At 34.5% G+C, this 16,078-nt stretch overlaps 1 protein-coding gene across 2 annotated transcripts; it reads right to left on the bottom strand.

Annotated features, from left to right (window-relative positions):
- Window positions 1–143: 143 nt before the first annotated feature.
- Window positions 144–14,422, bottom strand: bsg (basigin). Of its 2 annotated transcripts, XM_082138082.1 has the most exons (9): window positions 14,220–14,422; window positions 8,783–9,133; window positions 7,830–7,998; window positions 7,305–7,393; window positions 7,085–7,227; window positions 5,468–5,747; window positions 3,443–3,467; window positions 3,181–3,252; window positions 144–1,178 (listed from the first exon to the last, which is right to left on the bottom strand). In XM_082138082.1, the coding sequence occupies exons 1-8, from the start codon at window positions 14,287–14,289 to the stop codon at window positions 3,195–3,197; spliced, it is 1,185 nt and encodes a 394-aa protein (XP_081994208.1). In that variant the 5' UTR covers window positions 14,290–14,422; the 3' UTR covers window positions 144–1,178; window positions 3,181–3,194. The 2 variants fall into 2 exon arrangements, with proteins under 2 accessions (XP_081994208.1, XP_081994207.1); XM_082138081.1 differs by lacking the exon at window positions 8,783–9,133 and having other exon boundaries at window positions 14,220–14,420.
- Between the last annotated feature and the right edge of the window lie 1,656 nt (window positions 14,423–16,078).

The following is a 16,078-nucleotide window of genomic DNA, read 5'->3' as shown; positions in this document are numbered from 1 at the left end:
TGTCACGTAGAGCCGCTCCCTACAACTGAAGCGAATAAATGAGTAAACGGCGCCCCCTTCTGGCGGCTCAAAGAACACACTTATGATTTTTACAGTACCGGTAAATCACTTCACATAAACAAAGCAATATTCAAAAGACAAAGTTAAAATCAAATCTTTATTCGGATTGTGCAAGTCAGTACAGTAGACGGTGTATTTCCTACGAAGCTAAGGCAAAATAATTTATACACTTCCATCAAGGTCTTAAATTTTACGCATCTCTTAAATTGGAAATGGCTCACATCCAGACACTATACTTCACAATGTCTCACAATGCAAGTATGACTGTCTATATAGGAAAGTATAATTTAAGCAACAAAACAAGCCTTGACTAAAATCCCAACTTCACTGACCTAACCTAAAAATATGCAATTGTCCTCCATGTTAGAATTTGGGAAACAATTTATAACAGATTATCCGAGGAACGCTGCACTAGCACTTGGTCCCTATGGGTTAAAATGGCAGGAGGAACCCTTAAATTCAACATTGGAAACCATCCAAGCAACTTGAAAATAAGCTTGTTAGAAATTAAACGGAAAATCGATAGCCAGACAAAAAGTGTCATTTGACCATCCAACATGAGCAGTGCACTTTAATATGCAGCGACATCAAGAGTGCTGCACATAAAAGTTGTTAATTTAAATTATTTAATGAAAAACAGCATGTACGATAAAGTGGTTGAACATTAAGGCTTAGGAAAATGACTGCCAAAAAGAAATCGAAAGAGTAATGGTTGTTTCAGCAATCTGTACACATCAAATGATCATGCTGAACAGTGATTGGATCTCACACTTGGTAGATGTTTCAGACAGTCGCGGTGCGTACACTCGTGGAGAACAGTGAAAGAAGCCAGGAAGATGGGGTGGGGAAAAAAAAAAAAAAGTTAATTCCCACATTAAGAGATTTTCACTAAACACTTCTACAACACGAATACAATCATGCAATTTCGCCCCCTCCCCCCCAGAACCACTTTAAAAACATCTGCTGGCAGCACATTACAGATACGGACAGAAGTAAAAGGAGACCAATTAATATCTCAGACATTTACACTCAAGCAGAAGGTTAAGGAACCGCAGGGTGCACTATAATGTGCTACTCGACCAAAATACTCCGCATGTCTTCAGCAGTAGTCAAGACACCTGAAACAAACAAAAGAAAACCTGATTATAGTTCATATCTAAAAACAAATATATGCGTGCATGTCATTTTTTTATTTATATATATATATATATATATATATATATATATATATATATATAGTTAATATGCATAAACCATCATTTATTATACATTTATAATTTTCTTCATTTGTCATTACAGATGTTTTTCATAAATATAATAAACTAAATTACTTTATATATTTTAAAATATGTACAATAATAATTTTAATATATAATAAAATAATTGATTATTGTTTCTATGATCAAAATATTTAAAATACAGAAAATAAATTAAATAATATGTACAGACAATAATAATTTTAAAATATAATAAAATAATTGATTGTTTCTATGATAAAAATATTTAAAATACAGAAAATAAATTAAATGTTTTATTAGCTTATATTACATTTATGAATATACATATATTACATGTATAAACTAATAAAATTCATTTCTATATTAAATGCTTAAAATAATTTATCATTTATTATACATTTATAATTTTCTTCATTTGTATCTTTATATTCCATTACAGATGTTTTTCATAAATAAACTAAATTACTTCATATATTTTAAAATATGTAGACAATAATAATTTTAAAATATAATAAAATAATTGATTGTTTCTATGATAAAAATATTTAAAATACAAAAAATAAATTAAATGTTTTATTAGCTTATATTACATTTATGAATATACATATATTACATGTATAAACTAATAAAATTCATTTCTATATTAAATGCTTAAAATAATTTATCATTTATTATACATTTATAATTTTCTTCATTTGTATCTTTATATTCCATTACAGATGTTTTTCATAAATAAACTTAAATTACTTCATATATTTTAAAATATGTAGACAATAATAATTTTAAAATATAATAAAATAATTGATTGTTTCTATGATAAAAATATTTAAAATACAAAAAATAAATTAAATGTTTTATTAGCTTATATTACATTTATGAATATACATATATTACATGTATAAACTAATAAAATTCATTTCTATATTTAAATGCTTAAAATAATTTATCATTTATTATACATTTATAATTTTCTTCATTTGTATCTTTATATTCCATTACAGATGTTTTTCATAAATAAACTAAATTACTTCATATATTTTAAAATATGTAGACAATAATAATTTTAAAATAATAAAATAATTGATTATTGTTTCTATGATCAAAATATTTAAAATACAGAAAATAAATTTAATAATATGTACAGACAATAATAATTTTAAAATATAATAAAATAATTGATTGTTTCTATGATAAAAATATTTAAAATACAAAAAATAAATTAAATGTTTTATTAGCTTATATTACATTTATGAATATACATATATTACATGTATAAACTAATAAAATTAATTTCTATATTAAATGCTTAAAATAATTTATCATTTATTATACATTTATAATTTTCTTCATTTGTATCTTTATATTCCATTACAGATGTTTTTCATAAATAAACTAAATTACTTCATATATTTTTAAATATGTAGACAATAATAATTTTAAAATAATAAAATAATTGATTATTGTTTCTATGATCAAAATATTTAAAATACAGAAAATAAATTAAATGATATGTACAGACAATAATAATTTTAAAATATAATAAAATAATTGATTGTTTCTATGATAAAAATATTTAAAATATAAGCTAATAAAACATTTAATTTATTTTTTGTATTACATTTATGAATATACACATATTACATGTATAAACTAATCAAATTCATTAACAAAATTCATTTCTATATTAAATGCTTAAAATAATTTAATACAGAATAACTAAGTTTATATTTTATAATGAATTTATGAACAAGTCCATAATATAATATGTACAAATTTTTTTTTTTAAATAATAAACTTACACATAAAAAAAAAAAGTAATAAAAAAACATTTTATTATATAGTTTAGGTTTGATTAGATTAAATGTATACATTTATTGAATACCTTTTCTCCTCCTCTCAGTTGGAGTTTCTTTGCCGGACGTTTTTGTCCTTGTGGTTGGCTGCGTTGCTCTTCCTGTAAAACATGGCGGTACATCAGATCCCTCTTTGATGCGCACGTGAACGTCCTGAGCTAGAAGCACATCGAGGATCTAGTCTACACTTCAAAGTGGCCTTGAAGTTCCTTCGACTGAACTGCACAGATATCTGAACTGCACAGATATCTGCACTTCAATATCTCATCACACATATTACAAAACACTTACAGCGGTGCAGCTCCTGAGTCGTCATCTACAGGAAGCAGGAAGACATGGAAAGAAAGAGAAAAGCGTTAAACACTCATCTTACAAGATGATGCATGTAACGGTCTACTAGAACAGTTGCAGTAGCTTGTCTAAGCTCTAGTTTAACAGCCTCATAACGGTGCAAACCGTAAGTTTAAAAGCAGAGCGCCTAATGAGTAATGTGATTCGGGGACCTTGTTTATACTCTTCATTTGGTTATTTCTACTGCAAAATCTGTACACGTCATCTAAACACAGCTATGGCTCTTTTTACAGCACTACTAATGATGATTCATGCAGAATAATGCATTTACATTAACCATGCAGTCTGATGTTGGATTGAAAGGATACGTTTAGTGGTTTTCAACCCAAGAACAAACGTTTCCAATCAAGAATCATTTGTTTGTAGCACAACCTCACCAACACATGTAATGTTGAGGAAAACATGGTTTCTTTTCTGCATCAATCATGATGAAGGCTCTCGAATAGCATTATATCACATTTGTAAACTCCTGCACTGGACTTCTGTGGTCAGTATATCGACCAGAAACAAATGACCATCCAAAACATTGTTTAACAAATGACCATCCATCGAATACATTTGTGATTAGTCACAATAAAAATGGATATTTACAACAACAACAAAAAAAAAATCCATGCATTTTGTGGGGGTTTTATGTATTTGTGGGGAATTTATTTTAAAAAAATGTTTTTTTACATATAATAAATGTATATACACAATATATTTGTATTTTAGCCTTTTTTTATTTATTTTATTTCAAACTGCATGTATTAAATCACTTTAACGGTTTTATAAAGATCAAACTCAATATTGTGTATAGTATATATCATATACACAACACATGTATACATAAATAATTTATATAAATACGCATTTTAAGGTGTTTAAAGTCATTAAAAATTAGGTTTAAAAACATTCAATTCAACTAAAGTAAATAGTGTACATTATTAATATGTAAAATAATAATATAATGTAGTTTTTGGTCATTTAAAGTCACTATAAACACTTGTTTAAAACAGATAATACATTAATAAAGTAAATGGTGTATAATATAAATCTATATTTAATTATAAATATGCATTTTTAGGAGGTTTGAAGTCACATGTGACTATTTAGTCAAATATTACAGCTACTGGCAAGGTTGTGCTTCAGACAGTAAGACCATCAAAAAAGTAACTTTAAATAAGATGCGAGTTGACACCCAAAAAACATTCTTTTAAAAACAGAATCAGTGTAAAAAAAAACCATTTCCCCAGGTTTTCATGCAGAAAACACACTCAGAACGACAAAAACGGTCAAAGTAATAAAGTTGGGATTATATATTTTGCCACATGGGTGCTGCCTCTCAGAAACAAATGAGACGCAGAGGAAGTCGCTTCTAGAATGTAGGGCTGAAGAATATCATGCAATGAGAAGATGATGCAGAGAGCATGCAAGGCAATATAACATGATCCGTCTGAAATGTCATTATGTTATTATGCATAATACCTTAGCATTTAAAACCCATTCTGAACTGCAATATGTCAGACTCAGCTAAACGCTTTCACTGGCTACGGGAGAACCAATAAAGTTGCTTTTCTTAAAACTAAGTATGAGGAATCTGGTTCATTTGATCATCTTATTTAAGACAAACTGCCAGTGAAAGAGTTGTACTTTTCAGGCTATCAGCGAGAGCATCCAAACTCCCAAAACCACTCGTTTAAGCAAAATCCACTTCAGTCTGACATGCAGTTGAGCACTTACCACAACGTAAAAGCAGCAGCGAACAGAGAAATAAACAATGTAAATCATAAAAATAGACTCAGCTGAGGCACAGCCACACACACTACAGCCAAATAAAATAAACATACAAAAATCAAACTGAAATAGGATCTTGCACCATTACGAATTCATAAACAAAAATGTAAAATTACATCCACTGATCATTTGTACATTCACGAAAATGGAAAGTGAAACAATTATGACGTAAACGGTTCCGTCACATACCGTCGGTGATCTCGTCGGGCTTTCTCTTCTTCTCGTAGATGAAGATGATGGTGACGAGGATGATGACCTCAGCGACAATGCCGAGGAATGGCCACAGGGCGGCCAGCTGGCTGCGCACACGCAGCTGAATCTGATCCTGGGCTTTTCCCACATCACTGGTGCCGACGCACTCATAGACGCCCATGTCCTCCTCAATGTTCAGATCTTTTACGTACAGCGTGGTCTTGTTGGGGGTGTTCTTGATCTCATACTTGACATTAGTTCCATTGACAATGGCTTCCTGTGTGTTAAAGACACAAAACTGTCATGTTATTAAGGCTGCAGGATTTGCTTAAAAAAAAATCCTTAAAACTAAATTAAAAACTGAGCTCAGAATCGATTGGAGGGAGAATCGGCAATGCATACTGAAAAATCTCAACAATCGACCCAGAATCGCTTGATGCGTCGATTTATTGTCCCAGCCCTAAAAGCTTCTGCAGAAAAAGCAGTTGCCAGCAGGTGGCAAGTTAAAACTAGACAGACATTTAAGGGATACGGTACAGTCATACCACTTATTACATGGCATTTCACCACATAAATAACTACGGGGATAAGAGATACCGTTTTAAAATCGTACCCGTTTGTTATCTTATAATCCATTACAGTGTACAAAACCATCGTTTCAAAATGGCAAATGTTACAATTACTTCATTTAACTTGGGTTGAATACTTTTTGTGAATACAACTACTATAATAATACTAATAATAATTATGATCAGGGCTTGACATTAACCTTTTTTTGCTCGCCACTGTGGCTAGTGGTTTTCCAAAGTTACTAGCCGAAATTGACATCGATACCATGGAGAAAAACCTGCCATATAGATATTCTTAAAGGTATAGTGGAGGATCTTTCCAAATTTTAGATAAGACCCGCCCTCTCCACTTTTTGAAAAGTTTGATTGATTCACCAGAATGATTGACAATTAGGAGGACCAATAGTATAGGTTACCCACCAGGAAGTAAAACATCCTCCGCTATACCTTTAATATCTCATAATTTGGCAGCAGGCTGCTGTCACTTTAAGACCTGTTGCACATGCGTTTCCTTAACAGTTTATGTTCACTTAAAACATAACTGTTAACGTGAATACTCACCAAGACAGGCATTTTGACATTATTTTGTGTGTATTTGACTATTTAAATGCAATAAGCAGCTGCAAAAGAACTCAATTTAGTACTGAGAGGTGGCTTTATGTGTGCGAGCACAAAATCTGCGGGAATGAGTAAAATAATGCGCAAAACACGCAAATTGGATATAAAATTAAAATTCTATTAATATAACTACTAGTACAACCACAAATTTTATTAGTAAAATTATTATCACCATAAATAAATTGGATAATATTGTAACAATTCTATTACTATAGTTAATATTATTATTATTAGTAATTCTATTACTATAACAACTAGAAGTATATTTATTATTATTATTATAGCATTGTAATATTAAATGTAGTATTACAATAACAATAGTAAATGTCCTATCCAACATCTGTGGAAAACCTTAACCAACCTTCAAACTCCATGGACAGGTACCAATCTCATGTTATTACAACGGTTTAGTAAAGTCTTCCTTTACCTTTTTTTCATCTTCACCTTCAACGAGCTTGTACCAACTCCAGTCAGTAGGCAGGGGGTATCCATGGCTCACACATACCAGGGCAGCCTTGTCCTTCTCATTAGCACTTTCAGAGTGTTTGTAGGCCACTACATGTGGGGGAGCTAACAGGAAGAGCATAATTATGAGTGATGAACACAAACACGAAAAATACAGCAGCAGCAACATCAAATTCTCTTACCTTTAACTTCAATGGATGAATTAACCTGAGGCTCTGACCGGAAGACGCATTCATATATTCCAGCATGGTGGTAATCAATCTTTTCAATGCTACCAAAGAGAGAACAACAAGCAATGAGACCCACAAATCAAAACCAGAATTAAAGTTTCCGCCCCACACTGTTTTATATGCCAATGGGGAGCCCTCAATATAACAACACCACCACAGCAATAAAGGTGAAGGGGAGGACAGTACAGCAAATATGAACGATAAAGTAAACAGCTTTTCCAGTACACTGCTCAGGCATCCCCATGGATATTTTTCCGACCCAGCAGCTCTAATGGGAATTAAGGTCAGCTAGTATGGAGTGCCGGAGGCTCTTAACAGAACAGAGAAGACAGAGGCAAACAGAGAAGCTGCACAATATTTAAATGGACCTGGATTGATGGTTAAACAATGTGCAAAGCTGATCACTACCAAAAGAGCAAAGTTCTAAATTTCTCTCTTCTTTAGTCACAATTATTTACATGAGGTTGAGGAACATACCGGTATTCAATGTAAGCGCTGTCACTGCTTGACTCTGATTTTTCAATGGTCTTGCCATTCTTGGTCCAGTAGTGGCCTTTGATGGCAGAAGGAGAGTTGGTAAGGTTGCAGCTGAGAGTTGCAGAAGTCAGGTTGCTCACCACTGTTGGATCGGTCATGATGTTTGGATCTGCCAAGGCATAAAAGCAAAAGTTACACAACTATACTTTCCACCAGCTTTCATAACATCTTGACTGTATAATGGAAAATAAATCCAGGAAACCAAAGTATTCATTGTTGATTATCCTTTAAAATGTGTCCACCAACCTCTGGATTCGCTGTGGTACTGTAAAAAATGACATTTTTGGACATGACGGAACAAATCGGAACATTGCTGACAAGATGTTCACCACAATGTGCGCCGAAAGGCACATTGCGCACTACCAAAGGAGAAGTGAAGGTACATTTTAGCTGTGAGCTTGGGAAACATTGAGCAGTTTGCAAGCGAAAACAGATGGGAAGAGGGAACAAAATTATACCAACCAGCAACTGGTTTGGAGAACATGAGCTTATGAAATCCTGTTGAGGAAAAGCACTAGGTGGGCAATGCAGTGTGCTAAAGTGCTCTAAAACCACCAAAAGGGTTAAGTCAGACATCTAAAGAGCCTTTTAGAAGTTTACTTAAATCAAGCCACATTAATGAGAGCCCTTTTTCAGAAAGGCATGCCAATTAGTGCGTTTTACACCTTCTGACTGATCAATGCCATTTCTTTAAAAGGTTCAACTTCATCTCACAAGCTCTAGGCACTGATATTGCATCAGATTACTATGACAGAACAGACGGTGCTAGAGTAGAAGTCATGTGACCTGGTATGGGAGGACGGCAAGGGAGGGTAAGGTAAGGGAGAGTCTGAATCTACGGGACTTCCTCCTCTACACTAGTGGAGACGCCTCGTTTCCACAACATAACTCACATTCAAATACTATAACGTTCGCTTGTGAGCGAATCCACTTGACTTTAGGCGGGGTCCTGAGGTCGTTGCGGTCAGGGTCGTTTGAGGCGCGGCACTCGTAAATGCCCGTGTCGTTGAGCATTAGGTTGGTAAGGACGAGCGTGCTGGTGGCATGGTGAATATAGGTGGCGTTGATGCGTACGCGATCCTCTCTTGCACCGTCAAACAGCTGAGTGACAGTTTCATCTGGCTCCTCGCCCTCAATGAACCACCACTGAACTTCAGGGATGGGGTTCCCTATGACCTCACAATCCAGCTCGGCACTGTCTTCTATGAGTTTCATCTGAGACAACGGTGATTTTATGAAGCTTGCTGGACATTTGACGAGTGATCGGGGGAAATTGGATTTAAAGTGGACCGTTCATTGAGATGATATGAATAATGATTAGCAGGCAGGCAGAAAAGAAACAGAAAAAGAGAGAAAATGTTAGAATGGAAGACATAAAGGCGGCATACATAAGAAACAAATTGGATTGAGCATCATGGTGCAAGATTTCAACACTTCATGATAGCAAAACCAAAATGAAGAACATTAGAAGCATTTTAAAAAGACAATGAGTTGAAGCATGCATAAAACAAAGCTTAGCATATCAAGAAATGCAGTGAAAAATGAAATTAGAATAATTCACATGAAATAAAGGTATGAAGTAATGGTGATTACTTGTGACTGCCGGGGCTTAAAGGGTGAGTTCACGAAACAATGGAAATTCTGTCACTATTTACTCACCATTATGCCATTCCAAACATGTATGACTAATGTTTCAACGGCTTTTGACCAAAACAACATTGGACCCATCTGAATTTTAATGTATGGAAAAGAAAGAAAGAAAAACCTGAAAAGAAAGTCATACAGGTTTGGAATGACATGATGGTGATTTTAATTTGAGCTAAGTAGGCTATTCCTTTAAGACTTGTCATATGATTGCGGTCGAGCGTTAAATCGCTAAAGCTGATATATTAGCTGATATTTTTTCTGGTTGGCCAGTGTGTCAGGAGGAGGGTTGTTGGAATTGACATAACCAGTGTAAATGAGAAATGAACCTAAAAACAACTTTTTCTTTTGAACCCTGAACCATTGTGCCGTTCATGTAGACTCGAAGCATGTACTCTGGAGAAAAACAAGGTTGTACTGTGCTAATCCCCCATGGAGAATTTCAACACAATTCTTCTGATCACCTTGGAACAATACACCCCCCGAACGACATGGAAGTACGTGCGTAGCGGCTTGAACAACAACCCTCCACATCAATGAAAAGAACACTGAGATCAGCCTCAGACCTGTAGTTGCCTCCTGCAGTGAAGCACGTTTTCAGTGTGTTTGGTTCTGAAACAAGAGTAAGGTACTGCTCCCTTTTTGTCCATTGCTGAGGGAGGAATGTTTTCGTGAGTTAGCCAGGGAGGGGTAAAAAGGGTAGATGTCCACAATCCACATTACATTCAGACCAGTAGGACTCCACACATGCCTTAAGCCTGAAATAACATATGCCCTTTGAAAGGAGAACAGGTTTCATTCATTGGACCATCATGAAAGGTCACCAACATTAAGTGGACCAGAGTAGACAAATTCAAAACTACTCATAAACAAGCTCTAAAAGGAATTTAAGCATATATTTTTGTATATATGTGCTTAGATTTAATGTTACCATAAGACAAGCATATTGACTAAATATTTCAAGCCTAAATTGCAAATAACTCCAAACAGGGAGGACGGTAAAGTGCAAAAGTATTACTTGGTGCAAAGTCTGCCACTACTAGATAATTAACTTAACCTGTTCTAGTAAACAAGTCAATAAGGTCACCTTCTCACAAGCCGACATGTGGATTAATTGGCAGAATAAATACTGATCTAAAGTCACTTGTTTCATCATCATAGTTTCTTGGCTCAAGCCCCTGATTGAATGCTGATAAATGTGTGATATCCTTCCCTATAAAAGGTATTAAACTACACAGCATGTCATAACTGTTTAACCACAAGGCTTTTAAGATTTCCAAATGCACAAGGGACATTAAGCTCTATAAAAAGAAAATTTAATAAAATGCACCATTTGCCATCGACTCAACTCATTCTGATGGCCTCTAGTAGATTATCATAGAAGCTAACAAATAGATATCTTTCCTATACTACCATGAAACCACATAATTGAACTAAAGCATGCATTACAAACAAGCATACACTGGCTGAGGCTTTTACACCATGTTCTGCTTTTGTAACTACGCTAAACATTAGTTAACCATTGTACATCACATCTTTATTTAGAGCAGGTTGCCTAGATTCAAACAAGCCCACACACAACATAATATCCTGTGAAAATATATGACATACTGCTTGGCTAAAGCTACAGGACTTCCGGGATTCCGTTATTTGAAAATTCAACCAATATAAACTGGATCTCAGTGCTTTACTGTGTGCCATTGAATAGGAAGATCATCACTCATCAACCAGGATCTTATTGCTTGGTATTTATTACAATTTTTATGCTTTGTGGCGTTTACACATGCCAGTAGTTCTTATGTTTAGTAAAACACTTGTTTGGAGAGGTTTTTGGACTTTTGATAAAAAGGTTACCATGGTTCCAAATGCCATAACTTTTGACTGCTTTGAGAAACACAAAATGTGGCGCAAATGCAGTTGACATAATTGTAAACAAGCCCAAACTTGATTTATGACCTGTCAGATGTACTTTCTAATAGTCATTGTGTAATAATAATAGCAAAATAAATCAATAAATTGCATCACTTTTTTACTGGGTTTTCTCAGTAGTGTTGTAACATAAGAACCTTCAGTCCAAACATGATCAAAATCTATTTTCCTTCAAATTTGAAAGGTTTTATATCAAATGAAACCGTGTACCTGTTGATACTTTTTTATTTTATTTTTTTATAAGCCATTACTTTTAAAGTATGCCACTTGAACTCGTGTGAAATTATAAAAAATGGGCATAAGGGTTAATGCTGACATTCAACTGAGAGCTTGCATAACCCTATATAAAGCTTGAATGATCAGGATCTGTATCCACCCATCATCATCATGACAAGAAATCAGTAGTCGGTATCAGCTACAGAAATCCTGATCAGAGCATCGCTAATTCTCGATTCAATATAACAAAGTATGACAGAAAAGCTAATTATAATTTCTCATTAGACAAACTTCAATTGAACTTTCCTTGGTGTGTCTTTTTAATTTTACATTTTTATTTTCAATGACATAGAAGTAGCAATAGATCAATTATTTCATACCGTGCCGTTAATCACAGTATGCGGACTAAATGATGTCCGGCATACTACTGTCGTTTTCACTGGAATATCAAGTTATGACATTTTGATTTAACATGAGATAAAAAAAAATGTACGAAACTTACATAGATGAATCATTATCAAGTAGTTCTTTAACATGAATTTACATTTCAAGCTGACTTTAAAAGGATAGTTCACTGTCATAATTTACTCGACCTCAAGTTGTTCAATCCTGGCTGAATTTATTTATTCTGCTGAACACAAAGATGATATTTTGAAGAATGTCAGTAACCAGACAGTTGATGGACCCCATTGACTTCCATAGCATTTTTTTCCCCCTTTTATGGAAATCAATAGGGTCCATCAACTGTCTGGTTACTGACATTCTTCAAAATATCTTCCTTAGTGTTCAGCAGAAGAAAGAAACTCATACAAGTTTGAACAACTTGAGGGTGAGTAAACAATGACAATTTTCATTTTGAAGTGAACTATTCCTTTAAGGCTAGTAGTTAACTAGTGTTTCAGGAAACCCAGCGACTAGTTTTGAAAGTATATATTTTTGCATACGCCCACAATTAGTGAGTAATTCAAAAAAAGTTGAAGAACAAGACTATCCTCACCCACAACATGCTGACAAACACCTTCTCTAGGCATTTTCCAAAGTTCAAAATGGCTGCCAATAGCATACCAAGCACAAAAACAATCAAACTTAAAATACCTGCCCTTTCGCTTTAACCCAATTTATTGAGCAGAGCTGAAGATCGTGTACTAAGAGGAAACTCTCATTTTAATTCGGAGAAGTTATGACTTACACCATCCAGTTATGTTGCTATAACAAATGTAATATGAGAATGCAACAACAGCATGAGCAAATCGGTTGCTCTGGCACAAATTGTGTCATTTTGAGGAAATATTAATGCTTACGTGCAGAAAAGCACCTCCTAAAGTGTTTAGCGCTCTATGAAGCTGATTAGGTTTCAGATTTACCGACCCTGCCATTCATCAGCTGCTGCCGTTGAGGACTTAATAAATTATAATGGTGCCAGACCATAAAACAAAATCACTCTCATTACTCTGCCATTTTCATTCATCATGCAAACCAACTGATGCATCTAAAAGGATGGGGGTGGTGATGTTTAACATATTTAAAGTAAACTTAGCAGTACATGATTTACAACTAAATTCTAAACTGCTAAACTTTCATTACCGTAAGTGAGCGATGTCTACAAGTTCAATAGGTTTGCATGGATTCCTGTGCCATTTCCAGTGATGGGACATTATAATGAGCTTAAGCTAAGCCTATTGTTGAACGACGATAGACTAAGAGATGAAAAATGCTGCCTGGATGACTCCTTCATGCCAAATGATTGGACGAAACATGTTTTGCCTCCCCAAGCTTTCATTATGATTAAAGGTTACACTTAACTAATGTTTCACTGTACTAGACAGCATGCCTCCAAAACTAGCTTGCACCAGTTGACATGGCTGCCTGATGCTTACATCATTCACTGGAGTAAATGACCTGGTGGAATAAGGACAAGCATTTATATTTTAAAATTTGGACGAGTCCTGGCAATAATTAAACGTCCACTAAACAGCATGATACACAGAGAGAAGATCCTCTTTAGTTTGAGAAATGTGTAATTTTACTTAGAAGGTTACAACACCCCCTAGGTTGGGATTAAAGGTTCTTTTACATGAAAGAACAGCAAATCCACATGGTGTGTTTTACACTTTGACTTTAATGCCGTGATGATCATTGCTGTCGCAAATAACATCTTAACGCTTTTTTTATGTATTAATTGTTTATATTACTATAGAATATAAACTCTTTTTTTTATATATATATACCTATTTCCCTTTTTGGAACTAGAGATGACTAAACGAGCATCACTGAGAAAAATAACTATTTTACAAACATCAGCTGTTGCTCGATGCGCGTGAGCGCGTGCTCGTGCGCGAGTTTGCCGACGGTGTAAACGGCTTTTTAACATTTCAACCCCTTTCAAGCGTTCATCATCGATGTATTTCGCTTTTCTGTGAGGTAAAATCAGTGTAAACACAGTCGGCTTGCCGTATAGGTCGTGTTTATGTCAACAGCCGGCCTGCGAAAAAATTAGCTCGCGAGCTACATCATGATCAACAGAAAAACAAGACACCTTACCTGTATGAGCCTCGGCTTTGAACCAGCCGATACAAATGGCGACAATTACGCCGAACAGCTTCCTTCTCATGGTGAAATGTTGTTAAATATGTAACAGAGTGAATGTCGGGCCTGTTTCTAGAGGAAAACACAATACTGGTGAAAGCCCTCGATGAAGCCCCGTCGTCCTCTACTTGTTCCGACCGCACTCAGGAACGCGCACGTATACAGGCGAGAGTTCTTGCGTCATCACGTCCGGTCCCCGCCCTGTATTCTTGTATGCAAATGATTACAATTATCCTTGTTACAAAATGATTTCGACATCTTTTAGGTTTTCAGAAAATTGCAGGCTCTGTCATTGTAACTAATCAAACGCGTTTTGTGAGTATAATGTTCGAAATTAATCTAAACCAATATATTTAATGTTTTTTATACTTTAATGTTTTTTTTAATTGATACATTTTTTTAATTATACATTTATTCAGATAGACTTACAGTGGGTGGAAGAAACCTACAACAGTAGTAATCTGTTAGATTCATATTCTGCACTACAAGTAGGCCTATATTGAATGGAAAATCAGAATAAGATATAACATAGCCTATAGTAGAAGTAGGAATCTGCCAAATGAGAATTAGAGTAGAATTTTTAAGGGAAACGAGGACGTGGAAAAGATAGTTAAACAGGCACATAGGCCTATCACACATATATCAACAGGGCATCATGCTTTATCTTTATTATTTATTAATTTCGTAAATAACCAATCTTTAACAACATAAGGCCAGATCCTTTGAGCGCAGCTGATGAAGTGACGCTCGAGTGATCAAGAATATTTCAATACACAAATAAGCTTTTCGATTCCTCCGTCCTCATTTTCTTTCCTTGCATCCTTCCCTCGTATCCTAAAGAAGTGGAGCTGAGACGCGAGGAAAGGAAACGAGGATGCACAAATATAATTGAGAAGCACCCATGTGTGTTTTCCATGTGTGTGTACACCGCTCTACAGTAATTTGAAAGTGATTGCAGTACCAGTTTTGGCCACAATCTTACATACGGACGGTTCCTTTAAGTCCTGTTCAGTTTGTGTGTGGGTCTAATGTACATTGTGTGGAATGTCATTGGATTTATCTTGTGTATTAGCCTATTAAAGCATGTTAAACTTCATTCTTCGTGCGTTTGTCTCTCGCCTCACCCACGGACGCAAAGCGATAGTCAGAAAATTTCTATCTCTTTATGAACTTTTTGAAGCGTCAAAGTGGTAGTTGCGTAGCTGTCAGTGGAGGGACAGAAAGCTCTCAGATTTAATAAAAAATATCTTCATTTGTGTTCCAAACATGAACGGAAGTGTTTTGTCAGTTCAACTTAATGTAGACTTCATGCGGTTACATCTAAAATAACTGGTTTTGTTGAAATGAATTAAATGATTTAAGATTACTGGTTATAACTGAATTCAACCAACCTGAAAAAAACAAGGTTTTACTGAAGCATAACTGTGTAGATATAACCTGATTTCTCCAGCAAGGTAAAATAGCTTAATAAGTTTGTTTTAATCTTTTTTGTTTTACATGATGAAAGTCTTTTTCCACCTTGATGTAAAACTGAATTCATTACACTTAATTTAATTGAATACATTTTTACACACAACTTAATTTAGTTTTTTCAAAATGAATCAGTTTAGTTCATTTTGAGCTAAGTTGATCGTAGAGATCATTGTTGGCTCTAAGAACTATACTTACAATGCTTTTGGGAAACGCAACCCTGGGCAGTGGATCTTTAGTTCCCAGCATGCTTTGCAAGGGACTGCATTAGGAGAGTAAATTTAGGGATTAGGTTTTATTTCATGCGTTTTTCAGTAAAGGGAAAAAAATTGGTATAATGTTAT

The sequence above is a fragment of the Leuciscus leuciscus genome (assembly GCF_965113295.1).
Source record: "Leuciscus leuciscus genome assembly, chromosome: 15".
In the NCBI taxonomy this organism is placed as follows: domain Eukaryota; kingdom Metazoa; phylum Chordata; class Actinopteri; order Cypriniformes; family Leuciscidae; genus Leuciscus; species Leuciscus leuciscus.
The sequence above is the reverse complement of the archived record's forward strand: the minus strand, read 5'-3'. Positions and strand labels throughout refer to the sequence as shown.